This window comes from Lacerta agilis, chromosome 15 (assembly GCF_009819535.1).
Source record: "Lacerta agilis isolate rLacAgi1 chromosome 15, rLacAgi1.pri, whole genome shotgun sequence".
In the NCBI taxonomy this organism is placed as follows: domain Eukaryota; kingdom Metazoa; phylum Chordata; class Lepidosauria; order Squamata; family Lacertidae; genus Lacerta; species Lacerta agilis.
In genome coordinates, this window is record NC_046326.1 from 31,292,190 (window position 1) to 31,315,080 (window position 22,891).

At 46.8% G+C, this 22,891-nt stretch overlaps 1 protein-coding gene across 1 annotated transcript in view; it reads left to right on the plus strand.

Moving 5' to 3' along the window:
• Positions 1-1,045: 1,045 nt before the first annotated feature.
• Positions 1,046-22,891, plus strand: part of CAMKK1 (calcium/calmodulin dependent protein kinase kinase 1) — a 39,363-nt gene continuing 17,517 nt past the window's right edge. Inside the window, exons 1-8 of the mRNA XM_033171917.1 lie at positions 1,046-1,697; positions 8,463-8,510; positions 12,317-12,370; positions 14,642-14,693; positions 14,959-15,092; positions 16,796-16,832; positions 17,646-17,667; positions 18,748-18,836. Of these exons, the coding sequence (XP_033027808.1) occupies positions 1,245-1,697; positions 8,463-8,510; positions 12,317-12,370; positions 14,642-14,693; positions 14,959-15,092; positions 16,796-16,832; positions 17,646-17,667; positions 18,748-18,836 (889 nt within the window). The 5' untranslated portion in view covers positions 1,046-1,244. The remainder of the gene's footprint in view (positions 1,698-8,462; positions 8,511-12,316; positions 12,371-14,641; positions 14,694-14,958; positions 15,093-16,795; positions 16,833-17,645; positions 17,668-18,747; positions 18,837-22,891) is intronic.

Below are 22,891 nucleotides of genomic sequence, written 5' to 3' on the forward strand. Positions count from 1 at the left end.
TGTGTGAATCCTTTGCAATAAGAGGCCTGTTTGGGCTTCAGACGCTGATTGAACAGTTCTATGCTGTTGTCATGCTGCAACCTTTTTGTGCCTTGCCCTGCGTTCTTGTCATTTGCTTGCATATCATTGCGCAGTTGATAGGTTTCCAATGGTTTTGATCTAGTGTCATGCCGGCATCCAAGCTGTTCTGGTTTCTGTTTTTTACTGTGTTTTAGGGTTTTTCAACATGTGAACTGTCCAGGGAACATGGTTGGCTGGGTGTAGGGATGGGAGAGAAATAGGATTCAGCTCACATTTAAAGGCGAATCCACCCACTTAAAGGCAAATCTACCAAATTTGCAGTTTCCAAAATAGTCTAAGAACCAACACACAGCCATCTTTAGAAATACACACATTGCTGAATTTTGCACTGCAGTTTTCCAGCCAAGTAATGTGTTTTTTAAAAATACCTATATGTGAGTGAAATGTACATAAAAATGCATATTCTTCTTCCTGTTGTTATTATTATACTACCCTTCATCAAGGATCACAGGGTGGTTTACAATATAATAACACAAAAACACACAACACATATCAGTGAAAATAACATTCGAAAAGGCATTATAGTAGGGGAGACTGCTTTCCAAAAACGTGTATGTTAAATAGCATTAATATCTATGTATTAGACTTAGAGTAAGTCTTCTCAAGGAGACTCAAATATCTCAAGGAAATCTCAAATATTTTTTATTTTATTTTTTAAAAAACTATTTTTGATTCAGTGACATGTAAGAGATAAGGACTTAATGAGGAAAAATACCATTAAATTTAAACATGCAAACAGAAAAGATACAGATATCGGTTGCTGTTTTCACAATGATTATTCCTATTGCAGCGTAATCACATACATTGCTATATTTGTAAGTATCTGGATGTTGTCCTCGGGGTCTGATGACATCCACAGTGGCTGGAAACCACAGCATAGGAGAGGGCTCTTGTGTTCGAATCCTGCTTGCTGGTTTCCCACAGGCATCTGCTTGGCCCCTGTGAGAACAGGATGCTGGACTGGATGGGCCGCTGGCCTGATCCAGCAAGCTCTTCTTATGATCTTACTTAGTTACAACTACGCAGGCTTAACCATGACTTTTTGTGATACTTTCCAGGTGTCCATGCAGCAGGGTCTCCACCTCAGATGTTTCCCATGAGCCACACCGTTCCAGCACCCTCCGTTGTCGCCAACTAAGAACGCGGAAAGCCACGAATCAAGGATGGGTGATTCCGCAGCCGAGACAGCAGTCCGAGTCCCCGATGTCTGTTGCAAAGACACCCAGACGGAGCTCGCCGAGAGAGTCGCGGCGATCCATGTTGCCGTCGGCCCCGATGCCGCTGACCAGAACGGTCAAGGAACCATGGCAGAGAATGACGCTGCGTTCTCCAAGATGGCTGCCAACAGCCAAAGGAACGGGGTTGATGTTGATTCGGGAACATCCGAAGAACTAGATGGCGCTCACGAGTTGCTTGCCCCAAAGAGGGCTCCTGCAAGACCCATCCTCTCTGGCCGGAAGTACTCTCTTCAGGAAAAGCCCGCGGGGAACTACTTGGCTTCTTCGGATGCCGCAAGCTTTGGTCCTTATGCCACGGGCCCTTCCACTCACATCTCGCCACGGATAGTGCGGCGGCCGACGATAGAGTCCCATCGAGTCTCCATTTCAGACGCTGCGGTGGGTTGGCTCTCCCTTTTGGATGGATGGGGTGTGCTGTTAACAAAGGGCGATTGAAAAATACTTTTTTGGTGAACAGATAAATGAAATTCACACAGCCGGCTCCTGCCATTAGACAGAGTGAGGCAAACTCCTCCGGCTGCCATTTTGCGGGGCTGTGAACAGGAAGTAAATAGATAGTTATTTAATGTAGTGTTATTATTATTATTGCTGCTGCTGCTGTTGTTACTACTGCAGTTTTACAGTCAGGGGGCGAGAGAAGCAATTGTGGGAATTTCTATCTGATGGGCTGACATAACTTGACTAACCTTGGTTTGGGATGTGGGAGGAATTGGAATTGGTTTGTGTTAAAAGGGAAACCTACTTAATTCACCCCTTTCTGAAGCAATATGTGAACTGAGACACAGCCATCCTTTGAAATTTACACTTATTCGAATTTTGAAATGAAATGCATTACATTAGGGGAAATTGCCTTGCAAAAATATGTACATTAGGTAAAACGTTGTGTATTTATTAATGCAATCCACCATTTAACGCAATCTTCACTCCTTGGTCCTAAGTCCTGCCTTCTGGAGTAACTCTACCCAATAATAGACTAGTTTGGTGTCATCTGCAGATTTGATGAGCATCCCCTCAATTCCTTCATCCAAGTCATTTATAAAGACATTGAACAACAGTGGGCTCTGGACAGAACCCTGCTGTATCCCACTTGTCACTTTTCCACAGGATGACGAGGAACCAATAATGAGTACTCTTTGGGTTCGGTCAATCAACCAGCTACAAATCCACCTAACAGTTAACTCATTCAACCCACATTTTACCAGCTTCCTCGCGAGAATATCACTGGCGACTTTGTCAAAAGCCTTACTGCAGTCAAAATACGCTATGTCCACAGCATTTCCCCGATCCACCAAGTTTGTAATTCCATAAAAAAAAAAGAGAAAGAAATCAGATTGGTCTGGCGCGACTTATTTTTGAGAAACCCATGCTTGGGTCTTAGTAATCACAGCATCCTTTTCTAAATGCTCACAGACTGGCTGTTGAATTATCTGTTCAAGGAACTTCCCTGGTATTGATGTCAAGCTCTCCGGTCGGTAGTTACCTGGGTCTTCCTTTTTCCCCCTTTTGAAGATGGGGACAACATTTGCCCAGCTCCATCTTCTACATGGCAGCTCTTCAGATATTTGAAGCCCACTATCATGTCTCCCTTAATCTTCTTTCTACCTGCCAGACAAACCAGGGATAGGACTGGAGATCAAATGTGGCCCTCCAGGCCTCTCCTCCGGGCCTTGAGACCCTCTGCAAGCCACACCCCTCACCAGCCCATCTCCCACAACCTCCTTGAGTGTTCTCTGCTGGCTGGGATGTGTCTTCCAACTCTTTATGCCTCTTGCTTGTCTGTATGGAAGGCTAGAGAGGACTGGGTGGATGTAGGAACTAGCCTGCTGTACAGCGCTAATATTTGCATATTTTGCTCCACCTACTTTTGCCTCTGGCCCCGCCCACCCCTGGCACCCGAACCCTGGAAGGTTACCCAGACAGGAATGTGGCTCTCAGCAGGTGGACAAAGTTCCCCCCACCCCTCATCTGAACCTAAGATGCATCAGGCTGCAGGTCTCCCCCCAGCTCGACTCGGCAGCAGGAACTCATTTTTACACACCAAGTTTTTTTTCTGCTTTATAGTTGCCACGCTGTTGTCTCCGTGTGTACCTTTGGTGCCTGTCTTTGGGGAATTCTAGCAGCGGCTGGGTCATGATTATTTTATCAGCTGACGTGTGCCACATTTCCCAGCGCGGCGCACACAAGAGCAGAATATGGGCACAGTTTGAAATTTTAATGCGGGCAAACGGTGGGCAGGTGCTGGATTGTCGGCAGCTGTGCTAGAAAAGGCAATAGATAGATAGATCGGCCAAAGTAGCCTTCCTTGCAAGGGTGGTGCCTGCAACACTGTTTTATTGCAGCATCAGCTTTTGAGGAGCAGAGCCCTTTTCGTGTGATGCGTAGACAGACATATTTGTACAGTGCTGCAGCAGGAAAGATACACACACACACACACACACATAAACACTGGGGCCAAAAGGTCATGAAATCCAGTGGGATTTGTTGTAGTTCAGTTGCATTTCTACACGGAGTGCAAATACACACACAAGATAAGAATAGATCGACTCATTCAAAATGACAGCTGCTGCAAATAAAGCTGTCTGTCGAGCTACGCTGTGCAAAGTTGACATCTGAAATGGGAAAGAAACCCAGCAGCCAGGAATAAGCTTTGCCAGGCCATCCAGGTTGAGTGTCTTCGCTGCCTCCTGTGGGAGTGAGTTCCATAGGTTAACAACGCACTGCGAGAAGAAGGTCGTCCTTTTATCTGTCCGGAATCTTCCAACATTCAATGGATGACCCAGAGTTCTAGTGTTACCGGAGAGGAATAAGAACCACTTTCTCCATGCCGTACATAATTTTTTTTTAGATCTATCATTTCGCCGTGCCTTTTCTCCAAAAGATTCCCAAATCCTGCAGCCTTTCCTCATAGGCGAGTCACTGCATTCCTTTGGTCATTTTGATGGCTCTTTTCTGAACCTTTTCCAACCCCTTTTTGGGGCGAGGCGACCAGAACTGCACAAAGTATTCCAATCGCCTCCTCCCCTGCCACCGTCTTTCCTGTTTAGACACATTTTCGATAGGCAAGTTGTTCAGCGTGGCATGGCATTTGCCCCACCCCAAGACGTCTTTCTCCCTGGGCCCCTTTCTGGCGACATTCAGATACATTGGAGTACTTTCCGAAGCGACACCTTTCCCCTGGTGTAGGCTGCTTGGGGGTCATCCTTCACTGTCAGAGGCAGCGTTATCCCTCACACCGTGGTTGCGAGTCATTACGCAAGTTACAGCCTTGGTAAAAATGAAGATGAAATCAATCACAGCTGTTTTGTTGGCTTATTCCCATTGGTGAAGATCCATGATGGATTGGTGGCTGCCTGCTGTGCTACACAACAGAGGCTGCGCTCATGTCAACAGAGAAGGATTGCATTCTTAGACAGCAATGCATTTTAAGACGGGATGGGGACCTCAGGCCTGGGGTCAAATGCAGCCCTCCTACCCTCTTGTATCAGGTGTCTGGAGTTTTCCTCCCAGCCACACAAGACCCAAGCCATTTCATCAGAGGCAGAGAAGAGCAGAAGAAAAGTTTGCAGCATCCGGCCAATGGCCCATCTAGCTCAGCATCATGTCCTCACAGTGGCTCCTCAGATACCTGTGGGAGACCAGCAAGCAGGACCCGACTGTGGAGGCTAATAGCTTTGTCCAATCCTCCTTTAAAGCTGTCCAAGTTGGTGGTTCTCACTGCCTCTTGTGGGAGAGAGTCCCACAGTTTAACTCTGCCCAAATCTTTTATCTGCCCCAAATCTTCTAATATTCCATGGGATGCCAACAAGTTCTAATGTTAAAATGATGAAGCAGAGGAAGTGTCACAGAGCCGAGCCGGCAGTAAATCACACCGTTCAAAGTTGGAGTTACAGTCGTACCTTGGTTTTCGAACATCTTAGTTCTCAAACGTTTTGGCTCCTGAATGCCACAAACCTGAAAGTGACTGTTCCGGTTTGCGAACTATTTTTGGAAGCTGAACATCCGGCGAGGCTACCACAGCTTCCAGTTGGCTGCAGGAGCTTCCTGCAGCCAATCAGAAGCGGTGCTTTGGTTTCCGAACGTTTTGGAAGTCAGACGGACTTCTGGAACGGCTTCCAAGGTACGACTGTATTTGCAAAAACACAATCTCTGTAGACTTGGCTGAGTGTCAGGCCTAATGAGCACAGCAGCTCATCCCCATTGGTGCTCCTCCATGACATCAGTTGCCGAGACTGAAAGTCCCCACGTCCCCGCAGCCGTCCCCTCTTCTCCATGGCTTTTTCCAAGCAATCGGAGACTCTGCCTGTGTGTAGCCTGTCACTGCTCTGCCCTTTTCATTCCTCTTCTGGTTCTGGAAGACACAGTGGGGAGGGGAGCTTGTTGCAGCAGGAGACACCTGTGACTCTTCATTAGCCTGATTCATCTCTGTCTCTTGATCTCCTTTTCGCCCTGTGATCGCTCATCGTTGTCCCACCACCACTCCCCAAGCTCTGAGCCTTCTTCCCTTGGTGGCTCCCCATCTGGTTCCTCCCACCATTCCTCTGCGTTCAACCAGCCCATGACAGGAAGCTTCTTACTCCAAGATCCAGGGCCGAGTTGTTAGAAAAATGGTCCTCTGTGTTTACTCCTTAGATGCCATGTGAACCAGGCCTTCACACCCTTCTTGAGTGTTTTTGCTTTGCTGGAATATGACCTTCAGCCCTGATGATGCCTCTTGCTTATCTTGATGGAAGATAGAGAGGGGCGTGTGATTATAGAAACTAGGCCAGTGTAGAAAGGTAAAAGTCACATTCCCTGCTCCACCCACTTTTGAATCTGGCTCCGTCCACCACTAGAATGTGGCCCCTGGAAGGTAGCCTTGGACAGAAATATGGCCTTCAGACTGGAAAAGTTTCCCCACTAATGTTTTAAGGTGAGGATTGAACATATTTTCAGTGGACCAAAAGCTGAACGGCCGGCTGTATCATGTTCTGTTTTATTCAGTTTATAAGCTGCTTGTTTAAGGTAAAACTATACTCCAGGTGACACAGACAAAATTAAAACATTGCACATTGAATTGTGCAATAAAATTCAATAAAAGCCCTAAATCAATTTAAAAAAACCTCCCTAGCAATAAAATCCAGTCATAAAATTCGCCATAGATAGATGCAGATTAAAGCCGCAGTTAAGAATCTGAGAAAACTCAGCTCAGCTGGAAAAACTAAAAAGAAGCAGCAGCTCATTTGTCATCGACCTGCGGAGACAAAATTAAAAGAACAATGATGTTTGAAAGACAGAGAGGCGTTAAAAGGCTTGGGAGCACAATAAAAAGGTCTTTGGCTGGGAAGGAAATGAAAAGGGACTCTCTCAGGATAGCTCTCAGTGAGCCCTCAGGATTTCATTGTATGGGGCACCTGGAGAAAAAACAAACTTAAAACATCCCAGTAAAAAGGCCATAGGTAAAAGACCTGGTTAAAAAAAGGAATATTTTTGCCTGGCACCTAAAGCTATGTAATGATGGCGCCAGGCGAGCTGCACTGGGGAGAGCGTTCCACAAGCGAGGAGCCACCACTGAAAAGGCCCTGTTCTCGTGTTGCCACCCTCCGAATGTCCCATGGAGGGAGGCACACAAAGAAGGGCCTCAGGGGATGATCGCAGGGCCTGGGTCAGTTCATACAGAGAGATGAAGTTCTTGAGGTGTTGGGATCCTGAGCCGCATAAACCTTAATGGGTCAGAACCAGCATTTTGAATTGGGCCCGGAAACCATTTGGTAGCCAGAGCAGTTGGGCCAGGATTGGTATCACACACTCAGAGGATTTTGCCCTGGTAAGTAACCTGGCTGATGAATTCTGCACCAGCTGCAGTTTACAAAAAAATAGAAAACCATTACTCAGTCATAGCATAATACTACAAATAAACTAACTACCAATAAACCCCAACCATGGAGCATATCGAGCATATCGTGGTTGGTTGCCATCAGTAGTCCTATCCTCCACGAATTTGTCCAATTCTCATCCAAGTTGCTGACCACCCCCTGTCTCCAGTGGGAGGGAGTTCCATAGTTTAGATATGCACTGTGTGGCAAACACGGCCCTAGTAAGTGTGTTTAGGGTTGCCGCCTTCATCGGTGAGTCCATTAATCAGCTAAAATGCACCTGATGAATAGACCCAGATTATTTTGCCTCATTTTATTAACAAATAAAACGCATCCATTTACATGTTAATAAAATGAAAATTTTAAAATAAATAAATGAGATTATTTTGCCTCACATATCCTCCGTTAACAACTTCCAACCCAAACTCAGACGGCTTGGTGCGTTATGCTGACTACAGCGTCTGGCAGAGGGCAGACTTTTCGTACAAAAATTGACCGGAGGCTGCAAAAAAAACCTTCAGACTGAGCTTTCCTTCAGAGGCCGATCACGTTTGACAGCCTTCGTGCACGGCAGCACCTCCTCCCTTTTGAAACGGAAAGATTCGCTTCGTGCATTCAGCTGAGGGAAGCGGGCCTAGCGGCTCACTCAGATGTGTGACTGAGGAGAAGTGACAAGCAGAGGGAACCTGGCTTGCCTCTGAGGGCGAACTTTTCCTGTCTGCAGTTCAGAAACACTAAGGGGGTATTCTTCCTCATCGCCTCACAATGAAGCTGGGTTGCGGTGCTCAGATGCCATTATTAGCTCTTGCTGTTGTCGCCGAATTTGGGGCGAGGGAGGTTTTCGGTTCAATTTGCATCAAAAGGCAAATATTACCTATTCCACAGTATCCAAAACAACTCGCAGATTAAAACACATCCATCCCTTGACGTTTGAAAGTATCCAGATTTTTGAAATGCGTGCCAAGATGGATCTGTTGAGGTGTGCATTAAAATGCGAAAAGGGCATACAGAAATGCGTTATATTAGAGGAAATATAACTTTCAGGGGAAATACGCTCTGCAGAATCAGGGATATTGGGCAAATGAGCATCCGGGAATGTTTGCATTAGAAATTCTCACAAAAATGCTGATGGGTTTTTGTGATTACTTAAAAGAAAAAAAAGTCAGCTGATGTGGATGTGAGGAGAGCTAACGGGAAAAATGAGAAACTGACCAATTTGCCCTTCTCAACCTCCAAATGCAGTCCTTTTGAACCAGCCACCCTAACAGCATTTCTATTTCTGCCCCTCCAGGATTGTGTGCAGCTGAACCAATATAAGTTGAAAAGCGAAATAGGCAAGGTATGTGACCACAACTCTTCCTCAACTACTTCATCAGAAATAGATTTTTTGGGGTTCTATGCAATTTTATTCTGTATATGTTCATTTAAAAAACCTGTTGATTGTTATGTATATTTTGGTAATTTTATTATGCCTACTGTTTTTAAATATCTGTTTTTAATCGCTGCTTCTAATAATGACCATTTTATACTATTTTATGCTCCAAGTTCCTTCCGTGCTATCTTGGAGATGTAGGTAGAATGCAAAATCCTGATGGCGACTCCTTTTATCCTTCCTTCCAGCTGAAGATATATGAGCAATTATACTTCCAAGTTCTCTTAGTGTTATTCAGTTCATGCATAAATAATAAAGGATGGTTTCCACCGTAAACCTTTTTCAAAATAGAGCTTCCCTCCTTCCCCCCCTTTTTTACACACACAGTTCCGTTATATTCCATATTTATAATCCAATTTCTTCCATCCTCGCTTGTACAAATATAATTTGAACTAGCATTCAGAGGAAGGTTGCTGAATTATAAATGTAGAGAAGAAAACTGTAGGTTCTCCCCCCCACTGTCTTTTGCACCGAATGAAGTCTTATCTCAAGTTCAAACCTTAAAGTCCTTCCAGTTGGTTTGTTTTGCAGTTAGTGATCTCATCTCTTCTAGCATGCACCTGTAATTTAGTCCAATTAAGTTCTAATTAACAGGAGAACCGCTGCTTCTTAATGGAGGTGTTGGAGGGTTTTTGGCAGGCAAAGTACTTTTGCACTCAGCACCTCCTTGCTGCCCGCATCCCATGCCGGAACAAGAGCCAGGTTCGAGACAAACTGCGAGTGAAGCCCGTTCCCCACCCCCATCCCACTCAGTCCCTGGGGGGGGGGGGGAATTTGCAAGGATAATTACCCTCAATCATCCTTGTTTTTCCTTCACCAACAATCTCCTGCTGTCGTGAGGGCTGCCTCCATTAAGGCAGAGCGGAACCGGAAGCCAACATGGCATTTGATTGTGAGTTTTTATGCTGCTACTTATTTCTTGGAGCCCTGCCGTAATGCCGGCTCACTCTTAACAAATCTAATGGGGCTCGAATGTGCTGAACAAGTGAGGTTGCAGGAATAAGGGGAAGGTGCTGTTGTTGACTGCACCGATCCAAGCCTCTTCCTGCTACAGGCAGCGGGTAAGCGGAGGAGCGGCTTGTGTTCTTCTGCCTGCCTGCCTGCCTGCCTTCAGGAATCCTGTGCCAGCCTCCTGCTACAGAGATAATGACTGTGTATATTGAAATATGCACATGGCAGAGTTCCCAGCACTGCAGCACCTAGGCTCCGCGTGACGAGAATCAGAGATGTCCCCTTCCTCTGCCCTTCATGGAAAAGAACCTAAAGTCTGTGCTCCAACACATAAGTGTCCCTGGGAGGGAGCCCAACAGATAAGCATGTTCTGCAAGAGCATGAGAACAACCAGCCCTCATGCTGCCTTCCCTATACTGGTGCTGGGCTTTTGGAAGGGGGCACAAGGCCCTGTCAGGGTCCTAGAGCCCTCCCATCTCCTTCCTAAAGATGGCAAGGTGCTAATTAGGCTTTGCCATGACCTAGACAGCATGAGACATCACCTTGCGACAAAGGTCTGTATAGTTAAAGCTATTCTTTTCCCAGTAGTGATGTATGGAAGTGAGAGCTGGACCATAAAGAAGACTGATCGCCGAAGAATTGATGCTTTTGAATTATGGTGCTGGAGGAGACTCTTGAGAGTCCCATGGACTGCAAGAAGATCAAACTTATCCATCCTTAAAGAAATCAGCCCTGAGTGCTCACTGGAAGGACAGATCCTGAAGTTGAGGCTCCAGTATTTTGGCCACCTCATGAGAAGACTCCCTAGAAAAGACCCTGATGTTGGGAAACATGGAGGGCACAAGGAGAAGGGGACGACAGAGGATGAGATGGTTGGACAGTGTTCTTGAAGCTACCAACATGAGTCCGACCAAACTGCGGGAGGCAGTGGAAGACAGGAGTGCCTGGCGTGCTCTGGTCCATGGGGTCAAGAAGAGTCGGACACGACTAAAGGACTAAACAACAACAAAAGGAGCATGGAGGACTCTAGGACCCTGTCGGAGCCCACACACCTCTTTCCCAAAGCCCAGCACCTCCTTACCTGACCTTGGGAAGGCAGCAGGAAGGCTGCAGGGGGAGGGAAGTTGCCAAAAAAGGCCTAGAGGGCCACATGTGGACCTCGGGCCCCCCTATGTTGGACCATGCTGGCCTGACGATTGAATTTTGGAAGTCTGTGGGAGATGGCCTGAGGTGGGGAAGAGGGAATTGGCCAGATAAAAAACAACCCATCTCCCCATTCCACTGACAGAATTTCTCTGCCGAATCAAAGAGCTTTCCATCCTCTTGAATCTCTTTCAACTGATGAAAAGGTTTGCGTAGGTAGATCATCTGCCTTTGAACTCAGTTTAGCTCCTTCCATTTAAGCACCTTTATTTACATTTTTTTTTGACACATCAAGAGAGAAGTTGCTTTTTTAAAAAAGGAACTAAAATCTTCTGGGCATTTCTAGACGGGGCATTGCAGGAGCCCTGCCGGATCAGAGTAAAGGACCGCTTGGTGGCAGATGGCGGGACAGAAGCAGGGAAAGGGGCATGGCTCAGTGGCAGGACACCTGCTTTGCATGCAGAAGGCCCTGGGTTTGATCTGCAGCATCTCCAGGTAGGGCTGAGAGAGACACCTGAGCTTGAAACCCTAGAGAGATGCTGCAGGTCAGTGTACGCAGTGCTGAGCTAGGAGGACCAGTGGTCTGACTCAGTATAAGGCAGACTTGGGTTGAGGAACAGCATCCGACCAGCGGGCCACATCCTTACTCCCCAACCCCGATGACAGGTGGGCAAGACCGCAAACCTGTCAGCAACCTGATGTCACAATGATGTCAGGTGACTGAAACCTGTCAAAATCCAAGGGAAGTAACTGACAACTGCCAATTTGGGAGTTGCACCTTCAAAGGACTCTCTGTAGCCGCCGACCAGCTGATTAATGTTTCCTGGAAGCCCTTTTGAAGTACTCAAAAGGAAACATATTTCCCCCTGTAGAGAAGGAGGTTTGTATTCAGAGCATTAAGAAAGGGTGCATTTTTTTTTCATTTCCAAGGAAGCAGCATTTTTAGTGCAAACGCTTTCCACCAGAACGAAAATATGCTCCATTTTTTCAAGGCGTCATTTCTTGTTTTGTTCCCGTCCCCGTCCCCCCCCCCCCCCCCGGCTGCTGAGAAAGCAGCTTGGATTAAAAGCACTGCAGGAAGCGTTTTGAATCCAAACTGCACCCTCCACAACCCTTCAATCATACTTCCAGAACTTACATGTGGACCCTCTGCGCTTCAAAACCCCACTCTTCTCTTAATTTTTGGAATGCAGCTCGCCCAATGAAAAGCGTGGAAAGCAACATGAGGAAATTGTGTTTGGGGGAAACAGCTTTCAGAAAACAGATACGTCAGGCGGAAAGGTGTAAAGAACTGTGTATTGATGCAAGAAAGGTGCATACAAATCTGCAAGAGTTCTCATGTGTCCTTCCCATTGATCAAAGGAAGCCACATTTTTGTCCTTCCGATATTAATCTTTTTGCAGATGTCCAGGCCCAGAGAATCCATTTATGTTGACCATTTGTCAAGCCCAATATATTAGGTATAAGAGGGTGTTCTGGAATTTTCAACTCTTTTCTCACAATAGTTTTCATACGTCCTGGTATTTCTTCCCAAAAGATTTGCTAAAGTCGAATACTGTATAACCATACATTTCAACGAGCCATTCTGAACTGACGTCGTCTGTGCATTTATTTCTTAGGGCTCCTATGGTGTCGTGAAGCTGGCCTACAACGAAAGTGACGACCAATATTATGTAAGTTCCTCCCCTGTTCCCTGCCGTCCCCTGTGCAAGTGGCTGGATATTCCCTCCAAACAACTTTGACCTCTCAGGGGAGCCTGTTTTCACCCATCCCTTGTTTGTTTGTTGCATTTATATCTCACCTTTTCCTTCATGGAGCTCAAGATGGTGTAAATGGTTCTCCGCCTCCTCATTTAACCCCGCCCCCAACAACAACCCTGTGAAGTAGGTTAGGCCAAGAGGCAGTGACTGGCCCACAATCAGTGAGCTTTATTTCTGGGTGGGGGATTTGAACTCGGGTCTCTCCCAGGTCTTAGTCCAACACTGCACTGCCACAGGCTCTTGCCTGTCTGTGTTTGGTTGAGTTCGCTTGCCTTGAGAATGGACTCTCCATTCCACCAAAAGAACCCACTTTGTCCAGAAACAGAGCCTCTTGAGTGGGTTTCATGCTAGAGATGGATGGAGGAGGCTAGCTCAGATTGCAGGAATTCTCCCCCAATAATTCTGGGAGCTGGAGTCTATTAGGGTGCTGAGGGTTTGTAAGGAGACCCCTATTCCTGCCCCCTCGCCCCCAGAGTTGCAGTTGGAGGCAGCAATGCTTCTGAATGCCAATTGCTGGAAGCCGCAAGAAGGGAGAGTTGCTCTTGTGCCCGAATCCTGCTTGCTGGTTTCCCACAGGCACCGGACTCACCACTGTGAGAGCAGGAGGCTGGACTAGATGGGCCCTGGGCCTGATCCAGCAGTCTCTTCTTACGTTCTTAATTCCCAGAGTAGTGCAACAACCAATCCCTCTTCCTGGGGAACTCTGGGGATTGTAGTTCTGGGAGGGGAATAAGGGCCTCCTAACAACTCGGCGCCCTTAACCGACTCCAGCTCCCAGAATTCTTTGGGGAAAGCCATGACGGATCGTGGACAGCACCACTCCTCATTCAAACATCTCGGAAGACATTTCTCTGTTGGGCAGCTCACCAAGTAAACCTCTGCATTCACAGAGCCATCCAGATTTCCTGAGGCCACTGCGGAAGAAAGCAAAAGAAAATAGCACATGGGAGGGAGGGGGGAACTCATAAGAGAAGCTGCTCCAAATTGCATAATGAGCTAATGGCCGGTTAGCTCCCCGGCACGCTACTTGATTGACAGGTGGCTTTTCATACCGAAAGAGATTGCATGTTCCATGTATCTCCGCTTTGCAGAACAGCATTAACACTGATAGCGCTTTGACGAGAGCTGTCAAGTGGGCAATGGAAATATTTCACGCAAATGCAATGCACCACCAATTACCTGGGGCCCTTTTAAAATTCTGACAATTGGAAACAATTCAGATTCTCTCTTTCTGTCTCACTCGCACAAACAAACAAACACACAAGCAATATGCTGAATTTTTTCACCGTCGCCTATCCGTGTCCTTCCCCCACCCCCCCTTCAAGGTGGTTACATCAGAGAGGAGGGGGCATTGCGCTGGTGCCTTCTGCCTTTTGATCTTACCTTTAATGCATATGTCCAGATTTTAAGGCTGAGATTACCGTGGTGACAGCGTCTGGCTACTAGGACCTGGAAGAGACCAGGGTTCAAATCCCTGCCTAGCCATGCAGCTAGCTGGGTGACCTTGGGGGGACTGTTCACATACTTTCTTGGCCTAACCCACTTCACAGGTTTGTTGTGAGGATAGGATGGGGAGGAAGAGGACCACGTGCACCACCTTTGAGCTCCCTGGAGGAAAAGTGGGGTCCGAACGAAATAAATTGGAATTGCATATATTAGGTGAGATTGCTTGCAAAATAAGTATGCTAAGGGGAGCATGCATGAATGAATGAATGTGTGTGCAAACGTTCATACGGATAGCTCAGTTGGTAAGAGCATGAGACTTTTAATCTCGGGGTTGTGGGTTCAAGCTCCACCTTGGGCAAAAAACTCCTGCATTGCAAGGGGTTGGAGTAGATGACCCTCGTGGTCTCTTCCAACTCTACAATTCTGTGATTCTCTAGCTTCGTTGTTTTTCAATAATAATAATAACTATTATTATTATAAAATGTAAACTGAGTGGAAGGAAAAGAGAAATCGAGAGACCACAACTGGCAGATTTGTCGCTCCTTCCTCTTTTGTTGTTTACCCTCCTTTCACCCTATAGTCCCAGGGAAGCTGACCACAATTAAAACACAGTATTGAAAAACAGTTTAAAACAAACTAATAAATAGAATGGGTCCTACTTACTGCTCCAAATTACTACTTACCTACTTGACTTTTTATAATACATGTCTCCTCCGCACCCCTTCTGTTTCACTACAGGCCATGAAAGTCCTCTCCAAAAAGAAGCTATTGAAACAATATGGATTTCCACGTAAGTATCTGTGCCTTTTTACGGCTTAGGGAGCTTATCTGAAGGTAAGGCAGGCGCACACTTCCGTCTAGGCAAACAAGGGGCATTCTGGGAATTCAAGGGCACATTCTAGCCAGGCAAAAAACTCTCAAGGAAGGTGCAAAACCGGGCCAATATGGGACGATACTTAGTTTGTGAGGGCAACAACTTTATGAGCGTGCAAGGAGACAAGGAAAACAACTCCTAACTGATGTGTGAACTGGTTCATCTTGTTCCTTTGGTAAAGGTCGGCCTCCGCCTCGAGGGTCGAAAGCTGCTGCCGGAGGACAGGCCAAGCCCATGGCCCCGCTTGAGCGGATCTATCAGGAAATAGCCATCTTAAAGAAACTGGACCATATCAACGTTGTCAAGCTGATTGAGGTTTGTTTGTTGCCCTGTTTAGGGAAGTTTTAAATCTTTGATTTGTATTGTATTTTAATATTTGTTGGAAGCCGCCCAGAGACCCAGCCAGATGGGCAGGGTACAAATAATAAATTATTGTTGTTGTTGTTGTTGTTGTTGTTGTTATTAGTTTGTTTGTTTCTGTTTTGTTTCTGTGTCTGACTCTGAAGCATCCCTGCAGATGGTGCATGTGGGACCATGTAACAGGGGCTGTATATGGCTTCTCAGCAGTGCTGTATCCTGTTTTCCCCAGGAATCTCCCTTATTTCAAGCATTTTCCCGCTGCTATCCCTTATTTTTTATATCCCTTTAATTTCCCGTTTTTTCAAAGGAAGCAGCTCCTCTCCCTCCCCCTGCTGGCCAGGGACTGGGAAGACCTCGCCTCCTTGCAGCCTCAAAGCAAGCGGGAGCCATTTCCCACGCTTACAGGTGTTGTAGCCCACGGGCAGCGTTTCCAAAATACAGTAAGCCTACTGCGCGTGTTCACATCAGTGCCGTCCGCTTTTGCTTCTGGCTCCGCCCACCACTGCCATGTGACTGTCCCCGGGATAGGTGAGGCTGCTGATCCCTTATTTTCAAATCCGAAACTTGACAGCTATGCCTCTCAGGCATGTTTTTTACTTGTAAGGAAGCTAAAGAACATACCCCCTTTTGTTAAATCTGTCCCGGAGATCAGATGCATTTTACATCCTGCTGCTGCTTTCAAATCAAAATGCACCTTTCTCTCTCTCTCGAATGTGGCCAAGTTCTGTGTAAAGCTCTCCGGGAGCCAACCCCAGACATTTTGCAATTTCCCCCTCTTTGGGAACGACTGCAACTTTTATAATGTCGTTCCCCAGTCCCACAGACAAACAAGAGTTAAAAAAACCATCTTTTCCGTATAGTCTTGCTAGTCTCCGTACGCCATTGCAACTAATGCCACATTCACACCATAGATTTAAAGCAATAAGGTAAGTTCGGCAGTTGCGGCTTCCCCCAAAGAATTCTGGGAGTTGTGGTTTGTTAACTGTAAGGAGGCCTCTGTTCCTCTCACAGAGCTAGAATTCCCAGAGTGGTTTAACAATCAACCCCTCTTCATAGGGAGTTGTAGCTCTGGAAGGGGGATAGGGGTGTTCTAACAACTCTTAGCACCCTTCACAAATGACAGATCCCAGAATTCTTTGGTAGAAGCCATGACTGTTTTAAATGGCGTCATAGTGCTTTAAATCTGTGGTGTGAATGTGGCCTCTTAAATTCTTCCGGTCTAAGGTCTCTATCCAGCTAAATTCTACTGGGAGTAAACCCACTGAAATTAATGGAGCTTACTTGGTCATGTCCATTAATTTCAGTGGGTCTGCTCATGAGCAAAACCAACGGTGGATACACCCCTAAACGTTTGCCTCCATTGTCCCGTGCGTCAGGTTTGAGATGGCAACACCCACAGGGAAGAAACTTGCCCCTTCCTACTCTCCTGTAGCACCATCACTCAGCCCTCTTTTACCAACAACTCTCAGCACCTTCATTCGGATTACAGTTCCCAGGCTTCTTGCGAGGGGATCCAGGACAGCATAAAGGCAGCATAAAACCGATCCACGTTTTGTGCTGTAGAACGATATCCTCATCCTTCTGCCATTCGTAAGCTCCTTCCCTCGGCCTGTGATCTGAGGAGGCCCAAAGGTTTGAATAAATCTCTTTCCTTCCAGGTACTTGATGACCCCGCAGAAGACAACCTGTACATGGGTAGGCATTTCCATCTTTTAGAAAAACGTAGTTAATTGGCACTGGTTATTTGCGAGCAAACCATTGTGTGCCTTCCAGAGTGGGGGAAATGCAGACGAGCTGTGTGAGTAAGTGGGGCAAATGGGTTTCAAGCAGAGCAGCTGCAACAAAATGCTGCAGCGTGCGGTTATCCCTGTTTAGTGTTTCAGCCAGCCAGCCATGACTCCCTTCAGGTTGCTCCATTCCGTTCCTCTCCTCACATTTTCTGATCCCTCCCACAACAGATAATCAGCATGCTTCGTGCTTAATATTCATTCTGCTGGTGGGTTTTATTGGTTTCTTGAAGAAGGGGGCTTAACTTCTTGAGAGGTGGCTGTGTCCCCAGCCCAAGAGCAAGCTGAAGGTCCACCTGTTAGGAATTATTTAGCTGTAATTCCTGCATTGTAGGGGGTTGGACTGGATGACCCTTGAGGTCACGCCCATTCTGTGATTCCCTTGGAGCAGTTTATAGAAGTGGGACCCGCACAAAATATTATTTCATAGAGCTCTCCAGTTCAGGGTCCAACTCAGCTACCCACGTCCATTTCCAGGATACTCCATTCCAGCCATCCATGCCCACAACAGCCAGCCAGTTTTTCATGTCCACTGAGCACGCACCTATATGGAGAACAGGTGGGGTAAATTCAGTCACAGCACAATCCCTTGCATACTTACTTAGGACTTTGTTCAACATAAGCGTGTGTATTAGCCTCGCAGCCTCAGCTAGTTAAAAGGCAGGTGGTTAATCAAGTTCGTCCTTTTATTTATTTTTCTTCCCTTTTTCGTCTCTTCCAGTGTTTGACCTCCTGCGGAAAGGGTAAGTAAGGAGCTTTAACCTGACTGCTAGATAATGGCCTGTCCGAAAGATGTTTTAAGCCGGATGTTTCCTTCCTCAGGCTCCGACCAAACTGGTGCCTTCCAGATGTTTTGGACTACAACTCCCATCGGCACCATCATCATATGGAAGTGCTGGCTGGGTCTGATGGGAGTTGTAGTCCAAAACTTCTTGGAGGGCTTCCAGGTCGGCCAAGACTTCTTTCAAGTGTTTTAAGCAGTCAACCAAAATATAGCAGTGGCTGAGCTAGGCATAGATCTCCCATTCCTCACAGAACGTTAATCACCTGTTAATCACCTGAAGTGTGTAGAACAAGAGTGGGCACATTAACAGACCAGGATTTGTTTATTTTATCTATTATTTAATGGGTTGCATCCATTAGCCATTCTCCGAGTAGACCTATTGAAATGAATGGGCCTGTATGAATCATATCTGCTTTGAGGCTTTTTCTACAATCAAGAGGTATATACATTTTATAAAATAAATAAATACATCTAAATGGGGTGGTATTCAACTAAGCTTTACTCGGAGTACACCTATTGAAATTAAGAGGCCTTACTTCTTCATTAATTTCAGTCAGTACGCTCTGAGTCAAACTTAGCTGAATACCATCCGGTAGGTCTACTCTTGAGTGTGAAAATTTTAGCAGCAAGGGTGCTCACTGTGGCAAGACAGTCTGAGGATGTAACACCAATCCTGGCCCAACTACACTGGCTACCAATTAGTTTCCAGATTCAGATCCAGTTGGTTTCTCAATTCAAAGAATTGTAACATGCTTTGAGTTGCAAAAAAGCAACTAATAAATTTAATTAATGGTAGCAGTAGTAATGATGATAATAATAATAATAGATTTTTTAACTATGTGGATTTTATCAGTATTTTATAACACTTAGAGAGGGTTTTTCTAAAAGTTAAGCAGTGTATAAATGTAATAGGATTTCCATGGAGAATAGAGGGAGACAGGTTTGATTGCAGCTCCACACTGAACATGTCCTTCCCAGATTGGTCTTATGTGATGATATGAAAAGGCCTTTCGTGGTTCTCCTTGTACTCCATTTTTAGGCCTGTCATGGAAGTGCCGTGTGACACCCCCTTCACTGAGGAACAGGCCCGACTCTACTTAAGGGACATCGTCTTGGGCATTGAATACTGTGAGTATCAAAACAACACGTTTCCATGGCATTTGGGCAGAAGGGCACCCAAGGACAAATTGGGGTAGACCAAGTTCTGGAGCCTCCAGAAGCATATTTGGAGCTGGCCTAGGACCTGCTTTCTGGATTGTTCTGGGCCCTTCTGGAACAATACGTGAGAGATTGGCACAGCATACGCCTGGTGGTCTCCAGCTATGTTAAATCCGCCTTCTGTACCTGCAGGCCCCTGGAACATAGGCACCTGCCGACTCAGGCCTTTGATCCATCAACTCAGTATTGCCTAAACTGACCGGCAGTGGTTCTCCAGGGTTTCATTCAAGAAATGCTCCCAGACCTACCTAAATGCCTTGAAGGTATTTGAAGGTGACTATCAAATCACCTCTCAGATAAATCTCTTTGAAGGTGCAGTCCTGGTTGCCTGTCAGCTGAATGGCATTGAAGGTGCATCTTCAGAGGTGGCTGCTGTAACTGCAGATTGGCATGTACAGTGACCTCCTTTGAACTTTGACAGGTGTCAGTTATGACATTGGTTTATTGACAGGTGGGTGGTTCTGCCCGCCTGTCAAGGTTGGCCCCTGGAGGAGGAGGAAATAAGGTTCTGATCCACCAGCTAGATCCAGTTCCTCAACCCTAATCTGCTTTATATTGGAGTCAATCCATTTGCCTATCTAGCTCAATATTTCTTACACTGACTGGAAGCAGCTCTGTGCAGAAGAACCTCTGAAACAAAAATGCAACTCCCCCCCCACTCTCTCTCTCTGTGTGTGTGTGTGTGTGTGTTGTTTTTTTAAGGCTTATAAAAAGAACTTAAATTCTGTTGCAACACAGGGTTGTGCCCAACATTACTCCTTCTCAAAGTAGACCCATTAACAGTAATGGACTAACATGGGCTCATTAATTCCAGTGAGTCTACTCTGAGCAGCTGGATATGATCCTTAGGGTCCCCTACCTGTTAGGTTAAGGTTACCAGACGTCCCTGTTTCCCGGGGGCGGTCCCCAGATTTACAAACCAGTCCCACTGAATTCGACTGAAGTTGAAAAGTGTCCCCGGATTCATTGAAAAAAATATGGTAACCTTATGTTAAGTACCTTCCAAAAGCCAGGCTGACCTTGCTAGAACTCTCCCCAAAGCTACAGAAAAGGCTTAATGTGTGAATGATTACTCTCCTTTGTCTAGACTCCCTCATTCCTTTTTAAAAATAATAATAATAATAAATACCCCCCACACCCCCTTTGCGAGGCTCAAGCTGTTCTTGTTACAGTGATGAACACAGGGTGGAGGGGAAGAATCAATTTCTCCACCCCCCCACCCCGGCTCCCTGCTCCCTGCTTCCTTCCTACAAATCGTAACACCTTTATTGATTGCGTCCAGGAAAGCCTGTGGCGGTTAATGTGGAGACGGCTGGCACAGCACCCTCAAGGGAGGTGTTTTAATCTGCGGTTGAACAAGCGGGTTTAGAAAGAAGAAAGGGCGGTGTGTGTGTGTGTGTGAGAGAGAGAGAGAGAGAGAGAGGACTGCTGATGAAACCGCAGGGAGCTTGCAAGCACCGCAGTCTCTCACTTTCGCCTCGATTCACAAGCTCAATCCTGCTGCAGTGCTCCCAAACTCCACCAGTGGCGGCACACACAGACCCCCTCCTCTCGCCGTCCCTTGTTTGCGCTTCCCTATGCCCACCTCTGACTCCATGCCAACCTCAGTGTTAAAGGGAAGCGCCCAAATGAAAACACCCCCTGGGTTCCCGAGGGCTCTGCCACCGCCCCCCACCGCCCGTCTGGTTTACTTAACATAGGGGCTCTGCCTAAGGGTGGTCAGATGTGTCAATTTTCCTTTCTTTCTGTCCATATAAGGCAGGGGTAGGCAACCTAAGGCCTGTGGGCTGGATGCAGCCCAGTCGCCTTCTCAATCCGGCCCACGGACGGTCCAGGAATCAGCATGTTTTTACATGAGTAGAATATGTCCTTTTATTTAAAATGCATCTCTGGGTTATTTGTGGGGCGTAGGAATTCGTTCATTATTTTTTCCAAAATATAGTCCTGCCCCACACATGGTCTGAGGGATGGTGGACCGGCCCACGGCTGAAAAAGGTTGCTGACCCCTGGTACAGGGCAGCTTCCTACATTCCTCTTCAAAGCAGCCCTCTATTCAGAATAATCAGGACTAGAACCATGCTTTACTTGAAGTAAGAGACCATAGTTCAGTGGCAGGGCATCTGCTTTGCATGCTGAAGATCCAGTCCCCAATGACATCTACAGGTATGGTGTCATGTACTGGTTGGACACAGAGAAATGGTGGGAGGAACCAGCTGGGGAACCACCAAGGGATGAAGACTCGGATCATGGTTGGTGGCAAAGAGGGAGAGGACTGGGATGAAGAGGTTTTGAAGAGATAGCAGGGCTTAGTGAGTAGGGAGAGTCTGTGGCAGAGAGAAGTCCATAATCAGAGGCTGGAGAGGGGCCAAGAGGCAGAGATAAGTCAGGCTGGTGCAGAGTCATGGGTGTCTGTCCCTTCTGCTGTGACCAGCTCCCCTCCCCGCTGGTCTCCCAGGACCAGAAGAGGAATGAAATGGGAGGAGCAAACACAGGAAACACACAGCCACGCAGGCTTAGTCTCAGATTGCTCGGGGGGGGGGGAAGCTTGGAGAGGAGGCAACTTGGGCAGCTGTGAGGAGGCTGGGGACCTTCACTCTCGGCAACTGCTTCACGGAGGGCAAGACTTACTGGAGACGAGTTGCTATACTCATTAGGCCTCTGTGCAGATCCTCTTTCTGCTAATAAAGAGTTAACTCCAACTTGCTCCGTGCGATTGCCTGCAGGCTTGCTCCTGTCCTATAGCTGGGAATGTCCCCCTGCCTGAAACCCCAGAGAGAGCGGCTGCCAAGTCAGTGTTGACAAATACTTGGTCTGACTCGGTGCAAGGCAGTTTTCTATGTTCCTGCAACCTCTCCCCCCTGTCTTCCCGTCCCCTTAGATTCCCTCCATCCTACCTATCCCCCACACCCCACACCCCGCTGCAGATTTCTTTTGATAGGGTGTTAAATCATTCCTCCCCTCCAGATGCTGTGATGCGAAGCTGATAGCTAAAAGCGTGTTTCTCTGGCGGCAGCGCCTTATGGATTGCTCTTTGTCCTTGAACTGCGGCAGGCATCTCTGCTGATCAAATAAAATGCGGCAAGCCTTGGCAGACGGCATGATGTGCCATTGTGCTTGAAGTGCATTCGTTCGTTCATTCATTCCCCCCCCCCACTTTCCAGCATTCATTCCCCCCCCCCCACTTTCCTCCCTCCCTGAATGGTGGTGGCATCTGTGTGGTTCTCAGGCTGCTGGCTTCGAGGCATGAAGATGCCAGCGAAAGAAAACAGGCTGTGAGGTTTCATTTCAGACGTTTTGCAGTAGCTTTCCTTCCTCCTTTCATCAGTCAGCCAAACTTACTCTCTCTGGTCGCATTTGCACGAAACATTTTAAAGCACTGTGGTACTGTTTTAAATAGTCAAAAGTTCCTTCCCTCTCTCTCCCCCCCCCCTCACCTTGCCAAAAAAAGAATTCTGGGAGTTGTAGTTTGTTGAGGGTGCTGAGAGTTGTTAGGAGACCCCTATATTCCCCTCATAAAGCTACAATTCTCAGAGGTCCCTGTAAAAAGCATTGATTTGAAAATGGCTCAGCTAGGTGTTGCTGAACTAGAACTCCCATCCGTTCCAGCAAGTGTGGCCAGGGGTGACGGGAGTTGTAGTCCAGCAAGATCTAGACGGCCAAGGGTTCCTTATGCCAGGAGTAAGAGAAGGTAGATTGAATTATGAGGCTGGTGTAAAAATGGAGCTTGTTTATAATTTGTTTGAATTGCAAAACTGCAAGCCTTGATATTAGTAAAGATACACACACACACACACACACACACACACACTTAAATTGAAAGAAGGGAAAATAAGGAGGGAGGAAGAATAGGAAGAGAGGGCAAAGATGTCCCATAATAATAATTTTATTGTTTATACCCCACCCATCTGGCTGGGTTTCCCCAGACACTCTGGGCTGCTTCCAGCAATATATACATATACATACAT